We start from the raw sequence: 13,086 nt of genomic DNA on the forward strand, positions 1-13,086 counted from the left end.
TGATCGCCCGCCCCCTCGGAATGAGGTGGAACTGATGAAATGAATTGAAGTGTGTCCGAATCCAAGGGCAACTTCCCAGGAGCCTCAAAATCCCCAGGTCCACCCCAAATCCGGTAGTTCTGTATAATTAGAAATCCGAAATTCGCACCACTAAACCGACGCATCTATCACGATGGGTCCTCCACCTTGTCCTGGTCTTGCAGAGGGACCCTGTGTGAAATTCCATGTATAAGACTATTATTAACTATTAGACTATATTCTGCTTAAATGTGTGTGTGTGTGTGTGTGTGTGTGTGTGTGTGTGTGTCAAATAATTACAGGGTGTCTGCAGGTCTTATAGTCTTAAAAAGCATTCAGTTCAGTTCTCCTCAAAAAAGGCCTTGGAAGGAGTTAAAAAGTCCCAAATCCCGTTTACAAAGGTCTCTGATATTTATTCCTGCTTGTAGACGGTAACATCAGTTTAGGCTTTCGGCTGTTGGGAGACAGCTGCTAGGAAACTCATCCAGTCATGATGGATAGTCACAAATATTAATGATCTATTTTTAAAGTGGTTAATCCATCCATCAGTTTTCGGCTGCTTATCTAGGTCCACACATGGGGTGGATCATAAAACGATGGGACCCTTGGTAAAACACCCACTCCTCCTACATAGAGCCCCCCGGACTGGGGGTGGTTTTGTGTCTGTTTGTGCTCTCTTTTTTTTGTTTTTTGTCTCTATGTGGTCATTTTGCGTTTACCTGGGATAGTTTCGTCTGTTTTCGTAGTCTTGTAACTGAGCTTTGTGAAAGAAATGTTAACAGTCTCTTTATAAGGAGGCTCTGGCCCGGGGGCCCGAGGGGTCAGGGGGCCACTGCGTAGTTCACACATGGGCTCAGGTCATGCTAATTTTATTACAAGGAATTATTGTTGTATAAAGCTGGGAAGTACTGACAAAATGTGATATGTCACTACATTCACATACTTGATGAGTAACTGCAGGCCTTGTTGATGGTTTTCTGTCATTTTTGAGGGGCAGGACTGTGAAAAATGGACTGAAAGCCTGAATTAACAGAACTTAAAATTAATTAACAGAACTGTAAGGCTGCAACCAACAACTTTTTTCATTATCAACACATCAGATAATTATTTTCTTTAATAATCGATCAGTTGTTCAGTGTATAGAATGTAGGAAAAATAGTGAAAATGTCCACAATTATTCCCTGAAGCCCAAGTTAACACATTCAAGTTGCACGTTTTATCTGACCAGCTGTTTCAAATACAAAGATACTGAGTGCGGCTTTATCTCCTGTTAATGATGTGAGTCACACATTTTGTGCGTGTTCAAACAGCCCAGAGGAAGTTACCAAAGTAAAATACAAAGTCCAATGAACCAGAGGTTTATCGAGGCCTGTGGTGGTCCAGCAGTGAGTGAGAACAGGTACAGTAGGCTCTGCTGGGAAAACAGGCCCAGTGTGGGGTGACGTCGCCCTCTAATGGTTTGTAGTTGGCTGCTTTACTGTGCAGCTTGATGGTAAGGAAGCTGATCTTGTTTCAGCAAACTCTGCCCTGATCGCTCGCATGTGTGTTGGTTGGCGTTGAGGGCTCGTATTTTGTGAAACAAGGTGCAGTGAGTCCAAGCGGCCGAATAGAGGCTGGTAACAATCTGGGCTCCTCTCATCCCCTAAAAGCATCATGGTGCCTCCTGCACGGAGGTCCCCGACCCTGAGAGATCCATGTTTGATGGGTCGGTGCATGGCTGGATGAACCCTCCGAGGGGCCCCGGAGCAAAAGCTTGACCCCCACTCTACATGTTTCATTATTTCCCCAGGTACCCAGAAACCATCCAGTACTATAGAGCTGAAATGGTTAGTTGATTAATTGAACAGATGATTGACAGAAAATTAATTTGCAACAATTTTGATATTTGATGTATCCTTTGAGTCAGTTTTTTTTTTTTAAGCAAAAGTGCCAAGAAATCAAAGCTACCAGCTTCTCAAATGTGAATATTTGCCAGTCTTCCCAGTTTTCTATGATGATAACTCAACATTTTGGGAGGTTTTGCCTGCTGGTCAGACCAAACGAGCTATTTCGATATGTTTATTTGATGTTCTTCACTATTTTCCTACATTTTATACACTGAACAATCAGCCAATTAATACAGAAGATAACTGTCAGACGTATTGATGATAAAAATAATTGTTGGTTTCCACCTTACAGTTCTGCTATGATGGAGTACTACGGCCCTGCCTGAGGTTTTCTGTGTGTTAATTACTTGACACAGAAAAAAATGAAAGTAATTTGACAGAACACAACTTTAACACCAAGGAGCTTAATATAAAGTAAAACAGGTCAGGTCTTAAAACTAGATTCTGTCACAGAGTCCCTGATGTAGGATGGAGGACCCGTCATAGCTGCTATTCTACTTCAGTGGAGGAAATTTCTGACAAGTTCTTGATCAGTCACATCATGTTGACCCACATAATATGTCGCAAGCCTGGGACTTTGGGGGCCCCCTGGGGGCCCGGCGCCCCTGGGCAGTCGCTCGCTTCGTCTGTAGGGGCCACACAGTGGCTCAGTGGTTCACACGAAGCAGCGGGAGCCGGGGCCGGCGTGTCCCTGGCCGCGTTGCTGTGGCCCCTGACAGCAGTGGGAGAAAATAGCGATATTAACATGTGAAGAAATGAATCGCTACAGAAAAAATGAAGCATTCGTTTTATAGGGATTGTCAATGTAGTAATTTATTTTTGACAAATTGAGACTTATTTATTCATTTTTTCTGCTCATTTCATCCGTTTATTTCTTGTGTCACTTCCGGGCCCCTATGCGTCCTTTAACGTCGTCTGCAAAGAAACACACACATTTTTTAGTATTTTATTTATTCAGTTGACTCTCCTATTTCCATGGAGATTTCCACATCCAACATGGAGCTCTAACGTGCTGCTCCAGAGCCACAACTATTTGATGTCTTTCTCATACTTTTAATAAATGTCAAAAGGGAAGACTGGAATGAAATGGAGAGAGAGAGAGAGAGAGAGAGAGAGCGCCACTGATCTGGCAGCGCACGGACTCTGTGAAAGCGCGTCGGGACCGAGCTCCGCGCAGTAAACTGCTGCTTTTGTTGTCGGTGACGCAGTTAGACGGGGACGCACATCTGCAGCCCGGGACAATCCCCCAGATTAGCGCCTGACACGCAGGATTTGCCGCAGAGGCACCTGATTCACCGGGAGCGAGGCGCCGAGTCAGAGCAGACAGAATGATCTAGATCCATTTTTATGGTCCAGCGGAGCCTGTTCCTCAGGGTTCTCCCCGTCCTCTGTATCTTCATCGGATGCACTTTGCGCACATGTCTCCAGGACGCAATCGTTCCAGAGAAGCCCCCCCAGAGAAGTGACCAAAGTGGACCCGTGGCAGGTTTTACGCAGAACGCCAATATGCCGATTAGAGTGTTCGAGAAACTTTTTTGGCGGAGTCTGCATTTGCCGTTAGTCTTCTGAGAAGTGATAATGTGTGTTATTCCTGCTGCCGGTGGAAACGTCTAATCCTCCCCCCCGATTACCGCGCTCAGATGGATTGCGTCTTGCCGGCCAGCCGGCTGACATCAGGGCCTAGTTAAATGAATTTAACCGCTATGCTTGCGTCTTGACTGCTGAACTGCGGCCATTTAGGACAGTTCGGTATCGTTTTGCTTTTCCCGTGGTGCCAAAATGAGGAGAGCTGTACTGAAAGAAGCCGCCAAACGATTCCCCTGGCTGGCCAATGTCACTTTGTACGGCTGCTTGTTCGCCGGCGGTGACCTGGTCCATCAGCTCATAGCTCAGAAGGAGCGCATGGACTGGAAACACACCGGCAACGTGGCCATCGTTGCCATCAGTTTCCATGGAAACTTCAACTACTTCTGGCTACGAGCCCTGGAGAGACGATTCCCTGGAAAGTCTGCCGGGATGGTTTTCCGCAAACTCCTGCTGGACCAAAGCTTCGCGTCGCCTTTGGCCACCAGTGTCTTCTACACGGGTAAGACGGCCTGGCTTCAACTCAGAAATCCGCATCTGACGCAGAGGAACGCATTTTAGAGTTCGGTTTTTAAGCGAGCAAGTGTGTTTGGCTTGAGATCCAGTGCGCTTCTGTTGGAACAGCAGGACGTTAACTCGTACAACTCTTCACAGGAAAGAGAGGCAGGGAGAAATACGGTTGCTATAAGGGGACATGCGGGAGTTGAAGTCAGTAGTGAGGTGATGAGGTGATGATGTCGTCCCTCAGTCCAACATCATGTGAACCAAGGTGAAGAGTTTAGCCTGTGCGTCAGGGCGCACAAATGGTTTTCACCCCAAACTCTGCGCAAATGTCTCCTCTGTCCCTGCAGGGGTGAGCTTCTTGGAGGGTAAAGAGGACATCTTTGAAGACTGGAGGGAGAAGTTCTTCAACACCTGGCAGGTAAGGGAGGCCTCGGCAGCATCAAGCGCAGGAAAGTCACCTTCCCCTCTCACACGGTGGCTGCTGCTGCTGCTGCGAGCTCACAGCCAGATTAACCTAGATTGCGCCGCTGCTGCTTTTGCGCAGTGGGCACGACGCCCGGGTACAAGCGGGGTAATTGAGTCGTGACTACCGCCAGAGGATAAAACAAGTCGGCGAGTTTCAGGACGTTTGGGCGCTGAAATCCTGCCCGATGTAAAGCACAGTGTCGCTGCGGTGCAATGCGTCATGATCCCGGTAGGCTTCAGCCATTTTACAGTAACAACCAAACCGAGGAAGGGAAAGCAGACCGTTTGTGTGTGACTGACACATGAGAAAAGGGTCCGAATCCACTGTCCCAACGACTCATTCACAATGAACTTACATGAGTGTCCTGAAACTGTTGTTTTCTCTACAGGTGTGTGGGGGGGTTCAGCTCACCATTCTAACACATCTTGTTTCAAGAATTTAAAACAATTCATTCTCACATTCTCAGTGGCAGAGAGTAACTAAATACCTTCACATAAATACTGTATTCGCATGCAGTTTCAGTTTCGAGTATTTCCATTTTCTTCCCGTTTTTCGGTCTTGTTTTTAGATGCTCTTTACTCATTTCTAACGAGGAAATTACACCGAGAACACACGTTTCCTCTTTTCTCTTGGTTTAGCATAAAATAAGTCTGAAGGCTGAATTGATGCTGACATTGTCAATGGGACTCAGTCCAAGTAATCACTGTAGATCCAACCTAAAAACACCCATAAATGTGAAATACGCTTTAACCACCATCTCATAGGAGGCTGGAGGTATGGCACCAAGCACTTATGACATTGTGCAATGCTCCTTTTATTTAAAGAGGGAGTTCACGGTCAGTTTCTTTAGAGTGATGGTTTGTAGCATTACAGATGGATAGGAAGGTTCCCCGAGCTCAACGCATCCAGTCCAGACTATAATGATCTTCACTGCATTTATAAACTCAAGGTCGAACACTCATTATGTCCTGTTTTCATTTTCAGACTGGACTCATGTACTGGCCATTCATGCAGGTAAACCTGAGCACAATTTGGCGGATCTGCCTCGTGGTATTTTAGTTAGAAGACCTTGTGACTTTGTTGTCTGACCAGAATGTTCCCTGCTGATGTTCAGTGCCTGTAAATTTGACTATTTTATGCCCGAAACTACAAGTTTTAGTCCACTGTAAGGATGAGAAAGTAGAACTAATCAAAAGCAGGAGGAGAGCCTTCCTGAATACCTGAGACAAATCGGATTTAAATGTCTCAACTGATGTGGTGTTGATGAGTCTAGTGTTCCCGTCAGCCAAGGCAAATCTTTTTAACAGAATCGGGCAAAGTATTTATTTGATCTGTAATCGGTGTTTTGTTTTTTCTCTTTAATTTCATTTTAAAGCGATCTCATATCAGAGTTCAGTACTACACATTTTCATTACCATGATTAGAGTTGCTCTGCTCTCTGCGAGCACATTGTGAAGCAGGTCACAGACTGTGTAAATGCATTTACTCTAAATAACTGATTAATAGCATCGGAGCAGTTGGAAGAGGAGTAACAGCAGTGACAATGCAGGAACGCACATAAAATGAGAATTACTGTATGTTCATGTGTTTGTTGCTCTGGTGCAATATAAGATTATACAAACTATTCATTTAAGGTTTACTCCACTCACTATTTTAATAGGACTCCTTCAGAGCCAATTTAATTTGATACAAATAAGAAACTAACATTAAATATATTACACTACGAGAATAAATTAATAATTTTAGACTGATTATTATTTTTTAGGTGGTTTCTGGTTTATAGTAGTGATAATAGTGGACTTCTCAGCTTTGACAGATCCTAAGTCCATACAGAAAGACAATTATGTTCCCACTGAATAACATTTCTAACTAAAGTAACCTCTGCCGCCCATTTCTCCGTCCTGTTCTCTGCCCCCTCATCTCGCTGCCTCTTCACAGTTTCTGAACTTTGTCCTGATGCCGTTGTACATGCGGACGGCCTTCATGGGCTGCTGCGCCTTCCTCTGGGCCACCTTCCTGTGCTTCTCTCGGCAGAACGGCGACGGCACCGCCGCCGTGGCTCTGGCCTTCGTCATGGACCCCCGTAAAACTTTGGAGAAGATGCGTGAGGCCCGGCTGGCCCGAAAGAAGCAAAAGACCGAGAGGCAAAACTGAAGCCAGGAGGAGGGGGACACTGCGTCTGTCATTCAAGCCTTTGAGCTCCGATCGCAGGACAGAGGGCGTCTTCCCTTTTGCTAAACTGGAAGCAGCGTGGAGAGCTGACAAGCCGAAGAGCATGTTACTGGTTTAAAAGAGAAACCGTGTCACTGACTACATTCACTATCTGTCGCATACGCACACAACAGTTTGGCTGATGTGGATTTCGAAGGCCAGTGTAGTAGCAATAACAACATGTTAGGTGTTGAAGTGTCCCTTATGTTGGCATTTTCACCCTGTGCTGAATACTATTACGTTTGACCTTTCCTACGGCAGAAACATGAAATAGGTTATTTACCAAATACTAGAAGCACAGTGCTAAATTGCTTTTGCCCCTTTAAAGACTGGCAGAGCTACACGAGAGTAAGACAACATGTAAGAAAACTGTTGTTTCAAATACCAACCCTGTCTCCTAAAAATTCTCCTATACACTACTAATCTGCAATGGCAAATACTGTATGTTTTAAGGGAAAATGTAGTCTGCCTCAAATACATCAACATTAGGGGGAAATGTTTTGGCTGTTCTGCAAAGTCCCAAAATGTTCATACTGGATTTAAGAGCAACATTTTCGACGACAACATATTTTGTTTGTTTTCAAGATGAACCTTTTTATGGTTCTCTTCAGGGGCTTAACGGCATTCAGTAAAGTCAGGGAACGATCCTGGTCTTGGTTAAATGTTTGGAAAGTCAACACTGATTTGAAGCAATAGACGGAATGTATTAGCGTTTTCAATAATTATCCAAAACCCCAGTCTTCTCCAAACCAAAGTGTTTTCTTCCCTAATCCTAACCACACACAGGAGGATGCAAACTCTGGTCTCTGGCGTCAAAGTCATCGCTCTTGGTGCACCCCCTGTCCATCCCCAACAACTCAGCGTGAACGTATCATCGTTTTCACTCGAAAAAACGTCGCGATATGGAAATAATCCAGGCAACAATTATGTTTTCTTCAAGACAAATTGGCAACATGAGAAGCACTCATTTCTAAGCGACAGGGTTGCTGGTGTGGCTGCTTCAAGCCACCAGTTAACGTGCTGCAGGGTTCATTGCGGTCCAAGATACTGAGGTGTTGAAAGGAGCAAACAAGAATCTGTCCTCACCGAGGCTCTAGAGCAAAAGGCGGGAGATTCTTTCTCAGGAGATCAAGAATATCCAGCATCCAGCCACTAGTTGAGATATTCTCTGGACCAAATAATAGACCGGATGTCGACGTCGAGACCTGCCACAGGTGTGGCAAAAAAAAAGATAAATGTTTATTCTTTAAGAAGAAAGTGGAATTCATTTATAGGGTATGAGGTCTATGTGCTTAAGGCTGACCTACATTATTCACAGTTGTACAAATGATGATCTCGCCTCGAAACCCCAGTGGTTTTGATCGGCCTGGACCTATGGACTCTTTACTTTAAAGGGCAGTTGTGTGGTGATGAGGGACCGTGGCTGGTTGTTGTGTTGGTGGCGGCGGTTTGATGTGAGCCCGCACCGCGGTGAAGCTCCTGAGGTCAGGTTTTAAGGGCTCGAGATTCCTGCTTTACACCAGTCGTGCCTTGCCTTGGTGATGAGACTGCCCCGACCACTGTGTCTACAAGCTGGCAGTGTTTGGCTGACTGGTGACGGTCACTAGTACGAATCAATACACTGAGACATGTTTGTATATTTTGTGTGTACAATTTTAAATGGACAGCTCATAAAGTGTCCAAAATCAAACAGGTTCATTATTTGGGAGGCAACAATATGCTCAGCGAATGTCTCAGTAATCTGTCCAGTACATTTAGAAAATATCTGCTGGCGGCGCTAGAGGAGAGGTCAGGATCTCATCAAAAACATTCAGGGCACTGTGAGGACATAACAGCAGTTATCGTGAGAACATGATGAGACACTTTGTCTTAGAGCAAAGCTGTTCACGGAGAAAATTGGAGGTGATGGTGGTGCTAGAAGAAATGTCAGCAGGTCACCAAAAATCATTCGGAAGCATCCTATGGGGACGATGAAGATTCTCAGCATGAGATATGCTCCTCTGAATCAAAGTATTAGACATACAGATGTTAAAAAATGGTTTGATCTCCTGGGAAATACTTTTCTTCACTTTTTTGCTGATAGTCACATGAGAAAAACCATACCACTCCCATATCTGTACGCTAAACATGAGGCTAGAGTGAACAGGCGATTAGCTTAGCTTAGCATAAAGACTGAAAACAGTTGGACTCTGTCCAAAGGTGTAAAATTCACCTATTCGGCATCTCCTTAGCTCCAGAAAAAACACAAATAGTAGTTTTTACAATTCAGTTTATTGTGCAGATTAAACAAAAGAGATATAATGACTGAGCTTTAGTAGGGAGCCAGCTTCCGGTCTTTATGCTAGGCTAAGCTAACCACTTGCCATCTTAGTGTACACACAAGAGGTAGGTATTGACGTTCTCATCCAACTCAACCCAACTTTATTCACATAGCAGTAAGAAAGTGAATAATCATAGTTCCCACAATGTTGAACTTTCCCCTTAAGGTTGACAAGGATGCCAAGCTTTAGCACTTCCAGTCAAAATGGCTCATTATGCATTATTAAGAAAAAGGATATGTGTCAGTGCATCCCATTTGTGTTGTGTGCCCTAGTTTGACCTGTGAAACTACACTATCTCAATCATGTCCTTCTTACACATGCCATCAGCCAGGACACCTTATCGTGCGACACCTCCAGTTACCTAAACCAGACCCATAATTTACTCTCTGATTAGATTTTAATGATCTTTTAGTAAAGTTCAAAGATTTGTGAATTTTATTACTATTTTCCAAAAGACAGCAAAAAGAGATTTGGATATTTCATTGTCTTAATTTACAATTCACCCATTACACCAGCAGTGAAAAACTCTGTCTACATTGTACATAATATTGGACTTTATGGATAAAATTAATTGGTTTACCTTTAGGGAGGTCCACACTTTTAGCAGTTTACCGCAACCCTTCTGTAAATAAGTGCTGAAAAACAACATAGAAATTCAGTATTTCCATGTAGGAAGTGAAGCTAAAACCTAAAAGAATGTACGGGAGTCCAAATTATGCCATTGTGATGACTGGTTTACAGCAAACTGTGCTCAACCTCAACTAATTTGTTGCATTAGTACCTTGATATTTTCAGAACGAGATCGCTTCTCTGCTGAGTGAACACTTGTATGTCCAGCTGACGAGGGACCGGGCAGTAAACCCGAGATGAATAAACCCGAGTCAAACCGTTCTCTCCTGTTCTGTTGAGTAGATGTGATGTCAAGACCACAGATATTTTTTTTTTGATGGGAAATTGTGTCAGAGTTAAGCCAGGAACAATGAGACTGTCGCGCTGTCAAGGCTGGATAACCAGCCCAGGGGCCCCAAAAGTCCCAGGTTTACTTCATATCAATTCTACCTATATAATTCGATTAATCACTAATTTGTCAGAAACTTGCACCACTGAGGTACAATATCGACTCTGACGGATCCTCCATCATCCTCCTCGTGGTTCTGGTCTTATAGGGGGACTCTGTCAAAGTCTAGTTTTATGGCCGTAACTGTTTTAGTTTATATTGAGCTCTTTTGTTTTAAAGTTGTGTTTTATTTATTGCTTTCGATTTTCCTTGTGTTTTTAGAGTCAAATAATTAACACACAGAAAAACCTAAGGCAAGCCAGTACTATCTAACATGGGAGAACTGTAAGGCTGCAACCGACAGTTACTTTCATTATCAGTATGTCTGACAATGGTTAAGTGCATAAAGTGTCAGAAAACAGTGAAAAATGTCCGTCGTTATTCCCGAAAGCCTAAAATTAACACACATTCAAATAGCTTTTCTCGTCCAACCAACAGTTGAAAAATACCCAAAATGTTTGAAATTGCTATCCTAGATATCATTCAAATTTTGTACCAGTGAATTTTTGCCATTTTAACATTAAACGATTTATCATTTGTCAAATTTTTTTTTTGCCAATTTTCTGTCAATCGACTAAACAATTAAGTAATAATTTCAGTTCTAGAGCACTGGTCGGTTTCAGGTGTCTGGGGAAATAATGAAACTACCATGTATGGTGGTGTTCAATCTGGACCAAATGACACATTTTTGCCCCGGGGCCCCCTAAGAGGTTAATCCAGCCGTGAGCACTGTTAAAGTGTTGAACCAGCTACTGGAGCAGATTAAGACTGATGGAAACAGTGAGACAAGTGAATTCAGGCATTTAAAATAAGAGTTTAAAGCCATGCCAGCAGCTCTGAGAGACTGTACTCATTCAACCACAGGCATATGGCTAAATACCTCCAGGTGTATTTACCATGGTCACCATCTTAGTTCAGTGAGAAACACCTTTGCAGGTGTTTGGTCATGAACCAAAGTATTAGACGAATTAAATTTTGAGCTGATGATGGCGCTAGAGGGAAAGTTAAGGGGCCTCAAGTTATTACACTTCATCCTGAGGGGAACATGAAGGTGGCAATCCATCCAAAAGTCGAGACGTTTCACTCAAAACCACAAATGAGAACCTCATGGTAGGTTGTTTTTCCTTGCTGAAGGGAAAAAGTCAGGGGGTCACCAGAGTGATTGTGACGCATCGTCCGGGCACCTTCAATATCTGTAGAAGACGTAACAGCAATCCATCTGATAGTTGTTGAAATTTTCAGTCTGAACCAAGCTGGTGGACCTACCGGCAGTCCAACTTTGTTATGCATGGAGTCATGCTGCTAGCACTGCGTTGTTACACAGTAAATTAAACAACCAGCACTGTATGAAATAGTTGGAATCAGATCAACCTCAGCCAGCGACAAAATTAAAGTGCTGCCTTCACTTTAATGGTTCAGCTATAAAAATCCGATATGTAATATGTAACAATATAATTCTGAGTGAGTGCTTGTACTTTTATACTGATAACACTTATATACTCTCACTTGAGTACAGTTTTGAACGCAAGACTTTTACTCGTATTGGAGTATTTTTACAGAGTGTTGTTGCTACTTTAACTTAAGTAGAAGATCTGGGGTACTTCTTCAACCACTGCTTTACAGAGGATAAACTGTAATTCGCCAGGAAACGGTTCCAGCCTGTAACCCCAGTTTTAAATTTTTACATTTCTTTCTAAATTATGTTACACAAACAAGACACATCATGTTAAATGGTGAGCTTTAGGGCAGTTGGTAGATGTTTTTTTGTTTTTTTTACTTGAACTCCAGCGGGTTTTAATCTCACTCTTGAAAAGAAAGCAAATAAGCGTTTTTCTCACAGTAGTGAACTATACCTTTAACCAAACTTCCTCTACTGTCACTGAAGGTCACAGACGCATGTTTGTAGTCTGCTGTCGGTGTGGACAAGACTCTCTGAAAACATGTAGCCCAGATATGAAGCAAGGACAGAGTGGACTGGAGTTTGTTTGTGTGTGTGTGTGTGTGTGTGTATAACAGCTTTATGCTCTAATGATGGTGCGTGTGGATTAACCAGGATCAGATAGGCCTGGCTAATCCCCTCAGAAAAGGACAGAGTTGACCCGGTGCGACCTCTGACCCCAACAACAGGAAGTTAAATTCCCCAATCAGAGCCAAGGGATGTGTCAGGTTCCATTTAACCATCTCTGTACCCTCTGAAACATCACCACCACACCACACAACATGTAAATGGCTGGATGCAGAGCAGGGGGAGGGGTACGGGAGGGAGCACACTTTCCTGCATTCACATCTAATAACTGATAACAATAAGTAATAAAAATAATGTAGAAAACAGGTGTAAAATGTTACAGGAGAGTTGATGTGATGTGTGTATGCAGCTGTAAATCAGTTGGTGTGAATAAAACAGTGATGTTTTGTTTGAGCTCTTGTTCTGTCGTGTTAATGTTCAGCCATGCACTGTGGGGCGGTCTTCTTTATGGCCTTATTTAAATACATTTGTAGCCTTAATGGTTGTTGTTTTTTTTTTTACATGGAGATATAATATGTATTGAATTAACTTAATGTTGTGAATGGCTGTGGATCATTTCTTATGAGAAAAATATTTAAAACGAACTAGAAAGCATGTAAGATATTAATTAGAATATGTTAATTTCTCTTAACATCACTAAAAGTTTGAAGTTAATTCTTATTTAAATTCTGGGCAATGAATTTAAAATGAATATCAGCAACGGCAATACAACTAGTGCATTGTACAGTTTTCTATTATATTTACATTGCAATGCTAACAAACTATGCTTTGAATAAAGAAGTTAGTGTTTAGATGAGTGTAATACGCTGAAACGCTGCTACCTATGGAGGCCTGGTTGTTGTTATTGTTTCACAGGCCTGGCATTTGACACAATGGACGACTTTGAGTGCAGTAACATTTGGACCGTTGCTCTGTAGGAACTTACTTTTCATTACCTTTACACCAGCTGCTCACAGAACCACGGACAGACCGTGAGAAAAACCGAGAAAGTCCCCCCAGCCCTGTAGGACCCC

At 43.1% G+C, this 13,086-nt stretch overlaps 1 protein-coding gene across 2 annotated transcripts in view; it reads left to right on the forward strand.

The window, feature by feature from the left end:
* LOC120805943 (mpv17-like protein) overlaps window positions 1-12,409 on the forward strand; it is a 23,529-nt gene extending 11,120 nt beyond the window's left edge. Inside the window, exons 1-4 of one of the 2 annotated variants that reach the window (XM_040156517.1) lie at window positions 3,684-3,990; window positions 4,340-4,410; window positions 5,443-5,472; window positions 6,397-12,409. In XM_040156517.1, the coding sequence (XP_040012451.1) occupies window positions 3,684-3,990; window positions 4,340-4,410; window positions 5,443-5,472; window positions 6,397-6,612 (624 nt within the window). In that variant the 3' untranslated portion in view covers window positions 6,613-12,409. Of the gene's footprint in view, window positions 1-3,683; window positions 3,991-4,339; window positions 4,411-5,442; window positions 5,473-6,396 lie in introns of those variants that run through there. The other variant, XR_005709612.1, reaches the window with a different exon arrangement.
* The last annotated feature ends 677 nt before the right edge of the window (window positions 12,410-13,086 follow it).

The sequence above is a fragment of the Xiphias gladius genome, chromosome 3, assembly GCF_016859285.1.
Source record: "Xiphias gladius isolate SHS-SW01 ecotype Sanya breed wild chromosome 3, ASM1685928v1, whole genome shotgun sequence".
NCBI lineage: Eukaryota > Metazoa > Chordata > Actinopteri > Istiophoriformes > Xiphiidae > Xiphias > Xiphias gladius.